The following is a 14,653-nucleotide window of genomic DNA, read 5'->3' as shown; positions in this document are numbered from 1 at the left end:
GAGAAGATGAGATGAAATTCTGATTAAGTAACTTATATATATGAAGGGTATTGTGGGTATTTCAAATTAAATCAGTCTATATATGTAAGTTGAACAATAATGGGTCTGAAAATATAAATGGGTCTCCCATTACACCCATTTTTGTAATTTTCCCTTCTCTTTATTCAATAAACAAAACTAATTGTCCTATTAACCTGGCCTGACCTAATTGCACCTTCACCACCATTTTGTAACAGGCCTGTGATCTTCCCTTCCTCTCTTCCTCGAAGGGGGACAAAGGGAAGACGAAACTCCAAAACTCCAAAACTCGGCTGTATCACCAGAGAACTCCATGAATTTACACTGATATTTTCTCTCTCTAATTCTCAACCTTCTACTTGCATCAATTTCTCTCCAGATGGGGAAGAAAAAAGTACCTGATTGGCTCAACAGTTCTCTCTGGTCCACCACTCCTTCCTCCTCTGCCAACGACGATCACCTCCCTCCTTACTCCTCCAAGCTCTCCACCACCACCGGAACCGAATCTCCTGTAGAGCCACCGGTTCCCGTACCACCTCCGGCCGCGAAAAGAGAAGAACCTCCTCCTCTTTCTCCTCCAAAACCTGAAATCAGAACTAAAGATAAGGATTCCCGAAATAGTGTTAGTAGTAATAATAGCAATCATAACGACAATTACAGTAATATGGATGAGGAAAATTATAGTCCTGTTACTAGTCCTTCTGCGGAGGATATTTCTAGACAGGCGCAGCTTTTGACCGAGGTCTGAATTACTTTGATTTAGGATTCTTCTATCTGTTAATGTGAATGTGTGTACATGAATTAATTTTGGTGATGAAATGTTGTTTTAGTTATCCAGGAAGGTCGTAAATATAAGGGAGCTCAGGAGAATTGCGTCTCAAGGGATACCTGATGGTGCTGGCATTCGTTCCACGGTCTGGAAGGTATGCTTTCTTTATCAATTTGAATGATTTGGCGTGACTTTGTGGTTTTGAAGTACCTGATTCTGTAATTTGATTCTAAAATGTGAATAAGTTTGGGATGAATGGGACTCTTGCATCTATTGTTAATTTAGTGTGATAAATTAATGCTTACTTGATTTTGACAGCTCTTGCTAGGATACCTACCTCCTGATCGTTCACTGTGGTCTTCTGAATTGGCTAAGAAAAGGTCTCAGTACAAGCATTTTAAAGAGGATCTTCTGATGAATCCTGTAAGTCTTACTGACATTATGTTGCCTTAGTTTTGTTTGTATATGAGCTTATGGAACTGAAATCATCATTAGGTTGACACAACACAGTAATTTGATCTGTTGTTTGGTTTGTCTTTGACTTTCTCCGTGTGGAAAGTCCTTAATCAGTTTACTGGACAGTTAAACCATATGAACTTGCCTAAATAGAAGCAGAGGAAAAATTCATACTAGGTATATGCTTCCAATAGTAGCCCAGTTTTGTCTTTGCTCATGAACTACCAGAAGCTATTAGATTTTGAAAATTGAAACATTTGTGATATTAAGACCTAGGGTGCTCTAATTTTAGTTTTTATCCTGTTAATAGTTTGGGGTATCTGATTATTTTTGTGGCTAGTTAGTCAGAAATCACAAGGAGGTTAGAGAAATCAACTGGTTTTGAGAATGACGACTCAGATTCTGAAAACAAAGGTATGCTTTCAAGGTCAGAAATACCCCAAGGAGAACATCCTTTGAGCCTTGGGAAGAGCAGCATCTGGAATCAATTCTTCCAGGTATCACATTAAATGCTTTAGGGACGTTTTTTTTTTGTTTTTTTTTTTTGATGTTTTCTACAATATAAAAGGAATAATCAATGAAAAGAAACAGATGAAATTATGTGTATATTTGATGATCTTTGTTCCATTCTTTCTCATGCATTTAGCTTCAGGGTTATGTTAAAATCTTAGCATTTCCTATGCTTGATCATCATATTCAGCTTAATTGCAATTGATTTACCTCGTAGTGTACTCTCATATTAGTGGCCCGAGTCATTTGACTAATTCTTAAATACTGTGCCCTTGGATCTGCTCCTCTTGAACATGTAGAGGAGAACAACAAAGTGTGTGAATAGTTTTATGAAACACTGAAGACTCTGCTAGGTGATAGTAGATCTTAGTCTACTATTCTTGTTTGGGTCTTTTAGTTGCAGTTAAAACAAATGAAAAATTATGATCTGAATGCAGTTTTGATTCTTGTCCAGGGTGATACCTTGGTATGTAAGTTACAAGTATTTTCATAGCAAGTGATTGCATGTCTTAGAATGCCCTTAGTTCTCATTGCAATCATAGCTGTGTCTTTTCTATTTTCTTTTGATAAATATGTTCTGCTCATGCACATAATGCTTATAGGATATTCCTTGCTGGTCGTGACCATAGCATTATTATTTATTCCTTACTTAGTGTAAGCATCACAATACCATGTGCAATTGCACTGCAAAATAAGATGTCAGTATTTGTGTTTTCTGAATTTTTTCTAATCAGGTAATCCAGTTTTATCATTTTGTAGGACACAGAGATCATGGAGCAGATTGACCGAGATGTGAATCGAACTCATCCAGACATGCACTTCTTTTCTGGGGACTCAGCTTTTGCTAAATCTAATCAGGTTTGCTATTGCTCCAGTTTTGATATGTGATCTAAAACTTAGTTGTTTGATTGACTTATAAGGCCTTTTCTCTTCAGGATGCTTTGAGAAACATACTAAATGTATTTGCTAAATTAAATCCGGGAATCAGATATGTCCAAGGGATGAATGAACTTCTGGCACCTATTTATTATGTATTCAGAAACGACCCAGATGAGGAAATGGCGGTGAGTGCTCTTTTTTCTTCTCTCTGTTTTTGCCTATTTGTTATTAAGGTTATTTTAAGTTTTTTGGCTCATTAATCTTATTTTTTGGTTTAAATTTTGAATTTATTCATGTATCTGTCTTCCTGCAATATAATGATTGAATATAATGGAAATTTTATTAAAGTTTCAAATTTCGCTTCAAATCTTTGGTTAATGCGAAGCATCTGAAAAAGAGATAAAAAAAATTGTATAGTGCACCGTGGAGGTTTTAGTTGGAACGAAGGAAAGGTGATGGAAATGTTTTTCTCTTATCTTTGTGCCCTTTTATGGGGATATATGAAAAGAACGAACAATAACACCCTATCCTACACATGACACACCCAATCCATCCAATCCATTTGCTGTTTCTGCTGATCGTGTAGTTTTGGGAAAAGAGGAAGTTGGATTAATAAAAACTGAGTTGTACTTCCCATTTTCCCTTAATAAATTTAAAGACTTACAGAAATGTCTTCTTGTCCAACTTTGTCCTTTAATATTACTTTGACTGAACTGAAAGTAGGGGCCTTATGATGAATTTTGAACAGTTAACACCTATGTTGCATGGAAACTCCTCTTCATTAGCGTTTCCGCGTTTCGTGTCTGTTTCCGTTTCCGTTTCCGTTTCTTTTCTGTTTCCATCACCGTTTCCTAGCTAATTTTTCATAGAAATAATGTTTCCCGGCATCCGTTTCATTTTCCGTTTCCATGCAACATAGGTTAACACAATTCGCTTGCTCATTGACACCTCATCCCCATGGGATGTATCCATAAGCCGCTGTATAACTGGTCTGCGAATTGAGAATTATGACAGTGCACAACATGCATACTAATTTTCTGGTAGTTAGATAAACAACTATTTTATCTGTTACCTTTTGGGTTCATTCTGTTTATCAGTTACTTTTTTCAAGTTATGCAGGCTTGTGCAGAAGAGGATACATTTTTTTGTTTCGTTGAGTTACTGAGTGGATTCCGGGATCATTTCTGTCAGCAGCTTGATAATAGTGTTGTTGGAATTCGTGCAACAATTACAAGATTGTCCCAACTTTTGAAGGAACACGATGAGGAACTTTGGCGTCATCTTGAGGTCACAACTAAGGTTAGATATGATTCTAAAGTATGGATTCAGTTATTCTGAACTTTATGCGGGAAATACATTTACATTTCTCTGTCCCTCTTGACACTTGGAAGTTAATTGTGCATGAGCTTCCATGCTCTGTTTGTTGCAAATCTCTAGTTCAATGATTGATCTATTTGGGTAGCTCAGTATGCTCTTTGGTTGCCTCTTAAAGAATGTTCTGCCAGTATAATCCCGTGCTATCTTATAAAGCATACTGTAGAATCTTCCCAAACATAGAGTTATTTATTTCATCGCTTTTCTCTGTGTAGTACGGGCCATTGGACTTAGAAGTTTCTTTAACCCTTTATCTGAATTTATAAAACCTATAAAGCATGTAGATTGGACTTTCAGACTATGAGAAGATCTAATCTTATTGATTTCATTTTTAAAATGAGATACTATGGAAGGAAATAAAAACTGGAGATGTTATGTTCTAAATATTCAAAAGAAAAAAAAAGTGATATGTTTGTCTATCAGCAGTTCACGTACATGCACTTATTTTTTCTTTAGTGTAATTCTACATCTTTTGGAAAATGTGTGCAGTGGAAGTATAGAACAATTTCAAGATATTTGATGATGTTGTGACATGGGATATTAAGGCAATAACATAGAGATGATTGATTTTTTTTTTTAGTGGAAATGTTTAAGGAGGTAGTTTTACGGATGCTTTATTGGGAAGAAATCCTATTTCAGCAAATAACATATATAGTTTAGGTGCCCTACCTGAACTTTTGGGATTCTATTTTGATGTTCTCAAATTATTCCCAAGTTCTATTATTTAGGACTTCTACTATTTAGGAGCTTTCCAATATAAGAATTCTTATTTTTATGCATTTAGGATCATTGTCTATTTCAAGGACAGAATCATATTCAATAAAATCAATACAAATAAAAAAAAACTGTAGATAGAGTTAGGTGATCTCTTACGAATCACCTTTGAGCTTCAAAGATAGGTCCCTCGAAGTACTGGAGAAATAAGGGAAATCAAGGATTTTCAGGATCCTATTTCCCATACTATTCTTTCACCTTCCTAAAACTTTTTGTCTATAGCAGAAAGTTTAGAGTTTTGTCAGTATTTATTGACACTACCAATCCCCTCTTCTGTTAATAAATTAAGAAACAGCAGCATACTGTATTTCGTTTGGTATGCTCTATGTTACACATAAACTTTGATTTTAAAGCGTTTCACGCTTCCATATCTGTTTCGGAAACATAAACACTTAGAAACTTGTAGGAAATGTTTCAGCTCATGTTTCCATAAATCCCTAATATTTTCTAGATCATTTTCTACAAGCTTTCAAAATGAAAAAAAAAATCTCTTCTTTTCTTCTATTATGTGGCTTGCAGGTGATTTTTCTTAATGCATGCATATAAAATATTAAACATACACTTTTTATAATTTTAAAAACTTATAAATATACCCATATATTTTTATTTCCTCCATGTTTCCATTTCCTATATTGTATACAAATATAGTTTCCCGGTTTTTGTTTCCGTGTCCATTTTCATGTAACATAGGGTATGGTTTATCTTTTAATTGGATGATAATTCTCTACTAATGTGTGATATGTTTCCATTTGAAAACAACAGGTGAACCCACAATTTTATGCATTCAGATGGATTACTCTCCTCTTGACCCAGGAGTTCAACTTTGCAGATAGTCTTCATATTTGGGACACACTTCTTAGTGACCCTGAAGGTCCTCAGGTAAATTTTTATTTCCTTGTTCGGTTACCAGAATTTTTCCTTATTCTATGAAGTGCAATGTCATAGGGAGTGAAAACAGCAAAATCTCCTTTTATTAGTCCACTGCTTGATCATAACAAGTCTATCATATATAACGATACAATGAAGCTTGTTGCTTCGAGGGATGCACTGATTTCTGCGGCTGGAGTAGTGATGTGCGGGAATTCATTCAATTTGATAGTCTCTGCAAGAAAATCTTGGAAGGTTGTGTAAAAGCAACTGGACAGATTAGTTTAAACAATTGTACAGTTAAGTTCCATCTCGTGGCTCTGAACTGAGGACTTCAACAATGCGTCAGGCAACAGCTTACTGTGTATTAGGAAGCATATTGTATGACATATAGATTTGTGCAAGTGCTGTAAGAAGACAATTGTTGATTGTAGTGTTTGAGAAACCTTCGGATTCGGTTACTACCGATGGAGTCTAACATGAAATATTTTAGATTGAAGAGGTACCTGAATGTTCAAGGGAAAATAATAGCCACCTTCCTATATATCAAATTTGCTTAGATTCACACTTTTATATACCTTTAGCATCAAATTGCCTACAATTACCACATTAATGGACAGTGGAAATATGAATGCTGACAAAGTTACTTCGGAATTTCAGGAGACTTTGCTTCGAGTATGCTGTGCAATGCTGATTCTAATACGGAGGCGTCTACTAGCAGGGGATTTCACTTCAAATCTCAAGCTACTCCAGCATTATCCCCCTACGAACATCAGTCATATGCTTTATGTTGCAAACAAGTTGCGTGCTCGACCATCAGTCTAATGTTCATTACTCTTGTATGTTCCATTCGTCTCTTTCCCATATTTTTGTGTTTCGAAAAAGAAAAAAAAAATGTTTGTAAATTACTGCCTGTAAAGTTGGTTGAAACTAACAGCTAACATGTGGAGAGATTCGCTGGCATCCTTTTTCCTTGAATGCATCTTGATGGAGTAGGCATATATTCTTTTCTTGATTTCATTATGCCCATCCGTATTTTAGATTGAGATGTTGGTAAATTGTTTTATTGCATTCTGGTTGACTTCGTATTCGTTGGAGTATATACCGAAAATTCAGTTATTTATTTGTTCTATACTGTTAGCTTCTGATTTATATCAGGAGTAAGGCACTGGCAAAAATAAAGTTGCGCAATAACAAAACCTAACGTGGATGTTACTACTTTTACGTGACATTCTTGTTATGTGAATCCTTTCTTTTGTTTTCACAAGCCCTTGGCGGTGGAATAATGATTGTACTTCAACTAATGAGAATAGTGATTCTCATGCCATGGCAAAATCAATTAAAGGTGCAATGGTTACTGCATGTCGAAACATCATGAATCTTTTTGGATTTTAAACTGTATGGAGTTAACTTCACCGTGCCTTCTGTAAAGGTATTTTTACTGGTAATAATGATTTTAGTAACAGATGTTGGCATCTGTGCAATCTAACGACGTTTTTGTTTGAAGACTTCTTATCAATATGCTCTGCAATATGCACTATAGAAAATACACTGGTGGTCCTTTTTGGCAAACATTTGCTATCATAAAAGTGCCAATGGAAACTTTACCTATTTCTCTGTTACGCAAAAATAATACAGCTTGCTATTTTTCTTACAGCAATAAAAGATGCCACACCAACTCTATTCAGAAATCTTCATAGTGCCTGTCCTTCCTGTGGTAGACACCTAAATTTAATACAGGCAGAAAAATCAATCTTGTCTGCTGGTGCTTTGGCAGAAAAATCTATCTGGTTTGCTGGTGCTTTGGCAGAAGAAAAAAAATCCCACTCTATCAACCTGATGAATTACTGCAACCCAAATTAGAACCTGCATGGATCAGATTGCTAAACTTTATAACAAGTCCATGATCTCTAATCAATGAAACTAGGATTTAATCTTTTTATCTCTAATTGAAAAGCTGCAGCGGATGACAATGTTTATTCAGAATAATTTCAGGAAGCTTCCTTTGTAAGCTCCTCACCCACTTAAGAGGCAAAGCCCAAAATAATTGTTCACAAAAACTATAATTGAAGTTCAACATTCTAAAGACATTCCACTTCTATCCTAGCCATCACATAAATAGTATAAAAACTGGACAGTGCGCTAGCATGCTATAAGGGAGATGCGAGTTGTCACGTACTTCACATTAGTAAAAACTAAAAAGGCATAGATATACATTTCTTTAGGTTTGAATAGCATATAAATTTTGATGATAAAATAATGAAAAGCAAGAAATATCAAATTATCAGTAGCAAAATAGACTAAATAATATCAGGTTAAGGGGGAGAAAAGCTCCAAAAGAGATCATTTCTATTTACTTCATGACAAGTTCTCTGTTAGACAATCAATGGAACCCAAAACATGTACAAGAATCAATCATTTCAAACAAACACATTACACCGTGACGGGTAGAAGAAAATCCTTGTGTAAATGATATGTGGGCCCTACAAAGTTAAAATGGCACTTTTTACCCACAACAACACTCCCCCTTGTCCCTGAAAAAGAGATGCAAAGCATCGTACCCAACCTTAAAATGATGAACTTCAGCATTATTTATGTTCAGTAATTCTGATAAAAATTATCTTTGCAGTCCAACAACTGCTAAGATGTCAAAAATAAAATTTGAAGTTTTTTCCCTCTCAAAAATCATGAAGCACTTTCTAAAGCAACTTAGGCACAATTTAAACACTTCACTTCACCATAAGTGAGTAATACAATTATGAGATAGAAAATAATACCTTGTATGGAGAGCATGCTGCAAATACTTTTCTCCCCAATTTGTCCATAGTTTCCATTACTGGGAGGCAGTAACTATCACTAAAAGCATATGGCTGCATGTCTATGTGGAATTCATTTGATCGAGGGGTTTTGGGTCACGGACCTCATTGTTCATTTGACTCCGTAACTGGGTATCTAAAATTTGCAGAACATTATCTGGTGGGCATTTATGTGCAGGATTCAGTGTTTCCATTTGACAAAAACATTCAGGCCAAGAATTTGTATAGAAGGATTCAGGTGAAACTCGCTTGTGAGGACCACCAAAGCTTGTTTTGTACATGACACGCCTAACAGCATCTTCAAAACCAGCAGTCCTACCATTTGCCCGATCAATGAAAACTGGGGCTAGACCTTTCCTGTCAGGTCTAATTGTAGTCCGGAAGCCATAGTAGAGGCGGTGGCCCAGGAGATTGTTTGCAAAATTACTTGGCCCATCATATGTAGGCATGAAAATGTCCGCAAGGAGACAAACCATGTAATCAACAGCAGATCCTAACAATCCATGGGTGTTCGTGGCTAGGTCCTCCGAGGCATCAACAGAACTGTGATTCTCAAGGCGAGGGAACAGCTTTCTAAATGGTTTCATGAATCGCTCTCCACCAAACAAATCACCAGCTGCTAGAAATATTCGGGTAGAATTGTCAAATCCCATTGCACGTAAGATAAGACCAACCTACAAAAAAAATTCAACATTATAGAGTTTATCATGCCTGCTTTATCCTCCAATTTTAAAAACAAGAAAAAATAAAATAAAATAAAGCAGCAGTATGGAGATGTCAACCAAGATTCATATATAATTTCCTCTAACCTTAAGCCATTGCAAAAAGCAATTGAAGAAAATGGATATTAATGCAGAAAGTTTTACCTCTTCTGGAGTCAAAGGGCATTTTCCAATGGCCCTTCTCTCTTTAGGAACAAGTTTCTTTTCAGCAAAGTTCTCCTTCCGGTATTTTTCCAATTTTTTTTGCTCAGCGGAGCTAAATATGTCAAAGCACCTATTTAAAATATCCACACAATATATCAAAATGACATTATTTTCTTCTAGTATATTAAAAAATGTTCGTATTCATATTTTAAACCCTCATAAGCAGTTGAGATGTAAAATGGCTAAACAAAATAAGTTAGTGATTCTTTTGAGAATAACAAATTTTATCAAACCATGTGCAGAAACTGGAACATTTCAGCAGAAGCACGACTAAAATAAATATTTCTGCCTTAGCAGTTTTCCATCCTAGAGGTAACCTTAAAGTCAATCCTCAAAATGCCATTTAAATCCTTTAACTATAAGATTTTATGTATTTTTCAGCCAACCTTTTGTACATGCTCATGCACATTAATTCTCAGTTTTGATACCAAATATAATTTCAGAACATACCCAGCAAATGCCAGCATATCCATCTCGAAGCGAAGGTGTATAGCCATGAAGTGACCTTGTGCACGTAACTTATCAACTATCAACTCACTCAGCTTCATAATATGAGGCTTAAAAATTAGGGCATGGTAGTTTACCCTGCATCTTAACCGCTGGTATTCAGGGTTGTCAATTTCTTCAGCTAAACGGTGGGAAAAGGGAGTTAGATATATGGCTCCATGTTCCCTCATCTTTTCCAAAGCAGTGGTCGTATACCAACTAATAGGAGCATCTCTTGGGGGGCGCAGCTGAGACAGGGGAAATATAAAGAAAAACAAAAGAAGGAAAAGGAAGTCTATATATCAATACACATGCATAAGCTCAAAAATCCTATTTGCTTAAATTGAGTACATGAGATGATTAGGAAATTACTTACCTGGAAAGCTTTTATCTTTTTGGTTTTTCCATTTTTGCGAATTTCTGGAATACTTCCCACAATTCGTACATCATATCTCAATGACTCAATAAAATGCTCAACATCATAAATGCCATGGAAGCCACTATAAACAGAACAGAAAATATCAATCACTTACATTGCTAAAAAAAAAAAAAAAGTCATGTGTCCAGATCACGAACCAACTTCAAAGAATGTTTAAATAAGCAGGAAGAAATCACGAATAAAAAATGATAAACTCAATCGATCCTATGGAGCAGAATGACAAATTGCATGTAACTGAAAACACACTGTCATATCCATGCCGAACAAAAATACAGTGGTGAACTTATTTGAATTGCATGGTCATTATTAATGAATGCTTTTTTGAATGTCTTGTAAACCATACAGTAACAATCAACAACATGAAATCGAAAACAAACATGCAGAAGAGGTAATTCATACACATGCAAATCCATAAGAAGCGGAATCATACACATGCAAATCCATAAGAAGAGGTAATTCATACACATAATGCAAATTAATAACTCTAGTTGATCTCCACAATTCTATGCTACTTTAACTAGCTTGCCATCATCTGGCTAAGAATTGTATGAAAACATCTGCTTGAATTCACAGTGATCCACCAGATGTTGTCATAAATAATTTATTTTTGATCTCATTCAACACATTTAACTGGAGAAAAGAAGTTGAATGAACTTGCTTAAAACAGATATCTGCTGATAAGTTGAAGAGCAAACATGCCCAAAGAAATACCTGTCGTCATGCCAAAAGGAGTTGGCATCTAACTCGGGCAGTACAAGTGTAGCATTCATGATTCTAGCAGCAAGGACTGCATTACAGATCTGTGACATACATAGTTGCATTAATATTCATACATTACCCCAAATAATATGCACATGAATCACAATCCAAATATTGATGCAAGTAACATTTAGCTCGTCGGAAAATTGCATAAGAAGATCAGAAAAAAAAAAAACTTTTAATCAGCATGATGCAATTTATTAGATCCCTAAGGAGATAGTTCAGCAACAAAGACTCATGATCTCAGTTATCAGATCTCCCCAAAAGTGAGGAGGAAAAGGATAACAAGGTCTCAAGTCTGAATTCCCCTCTTGCATAACTGGTTTAATAATCTGATATACCAAAAGCTATTAGTTCAGTTGGCTCAATCTGAACTTTCCCACACTAATAAATTGGAACAGCTGCAGAGGAAAATATTTTGCAAGAAAAGTTATAGAGAACATGGGAGAAGAAAGTTTATAGAGGTATTATAAAAATGGATTACAGACCGCAGTGCGTTGCTGATTCAAACCACCATTACAACGGACACGCAGATACCCATTGCTCTCTTTTGGAGGAGCTGCCACCAACAAAAAGAAAAAAAAAAAAGTTAGCCAAGTTCTATTAGCTCCTCAGATTATTTAATGAAAATAATTATTTTCAAGATAAGAGAGATAATTTACGGGGCCAATCAGATCTTGGAGCTGATGATGGCCTCCAGCCACTTGAATTAGCACCTTGCCAAAGCTCCTCGACATTTATATGCTTGAGCATGCAAAATTTGGAACGGAATAATCAGATTCCATGAGCATGAAGCTTTTCAAATAATTATCCACAATAAGAAAAATCATTGAAAATTTGACTCTTAATAACACAAAAAGTCACTTAATTGAATGGTTTCAGCACTTGTTTACTTGAAGTGTGCTTGATAGCTGCAATTTTTTTTTACCACATAAAATATTCAATTAAGTTAAAAAAATCACTTAATTTAACAATTCAAAATATTTTACTTTAAAATTTTAAGTTGAACATTATCAACTATGAAGCACGAAAACTCTTCATGACATGCATTTCCCTGTTTCCGGCAGATGTGGGAAACGGAAACTCTCGGAAACTGATACGAAACGTTTCCGGGCACGTTTCCGTAATTACCCAAAATATGAAACACGTCTCTCAATTTTTTAACGGTTTTCCCTACCTATTTCGATTAAAATTCTGGAAATTCAAACTTTCTATTTTGCAATTCCTATTCAATCTAAGATTAGGAAAATTGAAACTTCCTATTTGAGAGATAATTCCTTCCTTGTATCCTTCAATTTAAAGAACTTACCCATATTTCTTTTTCCTGTAATCTTTGTCTCTTAAATCTCAATTGAGCTTGGACTTTCTTCCTCTTGTTCTTCAATCTTGTTTTTTTAATGTGTTATTATATTTTTAATATTTATAAATATGCCCCTATATTTTTAATATTTACATGTTTCCCCACATTTCTGTTTCCTATGTTTTTCAAAAATTAAGTTTCCCAGTATCCGTATCCGCGCAACATAACCAACATTTTTATATTAACACATTTTTAATATTTATCAAACATATACATCATTTAATATTTTTAAACATATAATATTCGAACTTCAAATTCAGTACTTATTTTTTCAGTAATTAATTTTCACTTTATCAAACAACACCTTAGTTTGTTTGTTTGTTTGTTTTTATGGTTAACAACACCTTAGTTAAGCATGCTTAGCATAAAGGGTGTTCAATAGTTAGTTCAATTATAGTTTCTCAACATCTTAGTTAATCTAAACACATAAACTTCAATTAAATGAGAGACTATAATTGAACTAACTATTCACGCATCCTATTCAACTAACTATGAAGGATAAACAATCAGGAAGAAAATCCAACTATCTGAATATATAAACTTCAGCCTAGACATTCCTCTCCTTCATTTCATAAGTAGCCAACAAAATACACCGCAACTTCATAGTAACACAAATCGGATAAAACCCCTGCAGGATTCAATCTAATAGTCCCAAACCTAGGAAAAGGCAACTGCAGTCAATCTACCGATCCACAAGTAAATTCTCCCGACTAAAATGTTCTACTTCAGAATTTCCATAAGTTCCAAGTAAATTATGCTACATTTTTCATTAACCGATCGAAACACAATCTCAAAACCAATCTCAAGTAACTACTAGAATCCAGCTTTAACTAACCTCTGACGGACCGCTCGATCCGCTACTTCGACTAATCTTAGTCGAAGAAAGCAGCGAGAGCGTGCAGATCAAGAGAACAACAGCAGCAATCGAAAGCTTCGCCAGCATTCCCTTCACCCCTCCCACTCCTTGCTTTCCATGAATCCTATGGTTCCCTAGCCTTTGAAAAATAAAGGCAACCAAAACATCTCGTCAAAAACAGAATAACCAAAGCAATTAAATAGAAAATGAAAAAAAAAAAAACAGCTAGACCTCTGTTTCCATAGGAAAGTGAATTCGTACCTTCTCATTGTTTGAATCGCAGCGGGAATCGAGATCTGTGACTGAAACTATATGATTCGCTAATGATTTTGAAGCATAATTCTTAACAATCCCGCATCTATGAGAGAGAATGTCAAAGAAAGCATTGCAGTATTATATGGGCAAGTTTTATTAGTTCTGAGCTTAGAGAGTGGAGCCGACTTTAATTTATTATAGGATATTGCATTTAGCGGTCGGCGATATTCCTACGGTTTATCGGCGGATCGGCTATGGGTGTAATCTACCATTTTGGACGTGAATTTTTTTCTTAATTTCGTTTGGCGAGTAAATCAGAACCCTTGCATCCTTTCTCCAATTAAAATCGCAATATATACATATACATTTATAGGGATGAGATCCAACGTGACAAGGGTTTAAGTTGTGATAATAAGCTTATTGTGTGACACAACAAAACTACGTCGTTTTGCCAATAAAATTCAAACAAAAAACACGCGTCAATTCTCCTCTGTTCTTTACAGGAAAAACGCGCGAATCAAACTCATTCTTCAACATTCTTGATCGATTTTCTTCTCTCACAATCATCGATCGATTTCTAATCTGAGGTTAAACTCTGATTTTCTTCTCCGTTGAATTATCGATCGATTTCCTACTATCAACATTACTGATCGATTCTCTTGACATCAACATTATCGATTGATTTCTCATCTGTATTCATGTAATTCAATTTGAATATGGAATACGAACAACAAAATATGAAATCTGAAGACAACAATCAGTGCAATATGGCACAGACCACAACATCATCTCCAGGTATTTTGCTTATATGTGATATATATGGATTTGTTGATTATATCTCCAGGTATTTTGCTTATATATGAATTATCGATTGATTTCTCATCTGTATACATTTATCTTATATATATGGATTTGTTGATAATAGATTTATCTGAAATTTATCTGATATATATGGATTTCTTGATAATAGTTGTTCTAAACTTATTCTCAGACATGATAATAGTTTTCTTACACTAATGAGCAAACAAAAACTGTACTGTAAATTCTAACAAATTGTAATTCTTGTTCCATATGAATATATCATTTGTTCCATATTAATATACTAATTG

General features: G+C 35.0%; 2 protein-coding genes across 3 annotated transcripts; one reads left to right on the top strand and one right to left on the bottom strand.

Moving 5' to 3' along the window:
* The first annotated feature begins 212 nt into the window (after positions 1-212).
* Positions 213-6,648, top strand: LOC136219342 (uncharacterized). The gene is made up of 9 exons (XM_066006722.1): positions 213-760; positions 849-941; positions 1,106-1,210; positions 1,588-1,740; positions 2,513-2,611; positions 2,689-2,817; positions 3,752-3,931; positions 5,543-5,659; positions 6,308-6,648. Exons 1-9 carry the CDS (start codon positions 398-400, stop codon positions 6,470-6,472), a joined length of 1,404 nt encoding a protein of 467 aa, XP_065862794.1. The 5' UTR covers positions 213-397; the 3' UTR covers positions 6,473-6,648.
* A 508-nt stretch (positions 6,649-7,156) lies between these two features.
* Positions 7,157-13,861, bottom strand: LOC136219341 (O-fucosyltransferase 1). 2 transcript variants are annotated; one of them, XM_066006720.1, is made up of 10 exons: positions 13,551-13,861; positions 13,269-13,428; positions 11,736-11,817; positions 11,562-11,632; positions 11,026-11,114; positions 10,252-10,375; positions 9,840-10,123; positions 9,330-9,459; positions 8,425-9,137; positions 7,157-7,513 (listed from the first exon to the last, which is right to left on the bottom strand). In XM_066006720.1, exons 1-9 carry the CDS (start codon positions 13,556-13,558, stop codon positions 8,526-8,528), a joined length of 1,560 nt encoding a protein of 519 aa, XP_065862792.1. In that variant the 5' UTR covers positions 13,559-13,861; the 3' UTR covers positions 7,157-7,513; positions 8,425-8,525. The 2 variants fall into 2 exon arrangements, with proteins under 2 accessions (XP_065862792.1, XP_065862793.1); XM_066006721.1 differs by having other exon boundaries at positions 7,157-7,494.
* Positions 13,862-14,653: the final 792 nt, after the last annotated feature.

The sequence above is a fragment of the Euphorbia lathyris genome, chromosome 2, assembly GCF_963576675.1.
Source record: "Euphorbia lathyris chromosome 2, ddEupLath1.1, whole genome shotgun sequence".
In the NCBI taxonomy this organism is placed as follows: domain Eukaryota; kingdom Viridiplantae; phylum Streptophyta; class Magnoliopsida; order Malpighiales; family Euphorbiaceae; genus Euphorbia; species Euphorbia lathyris.
Note: the sequence above shows the minus strand (reverse complement) of the source record. Positions and strands in the feature narration are given on the sequence as shown.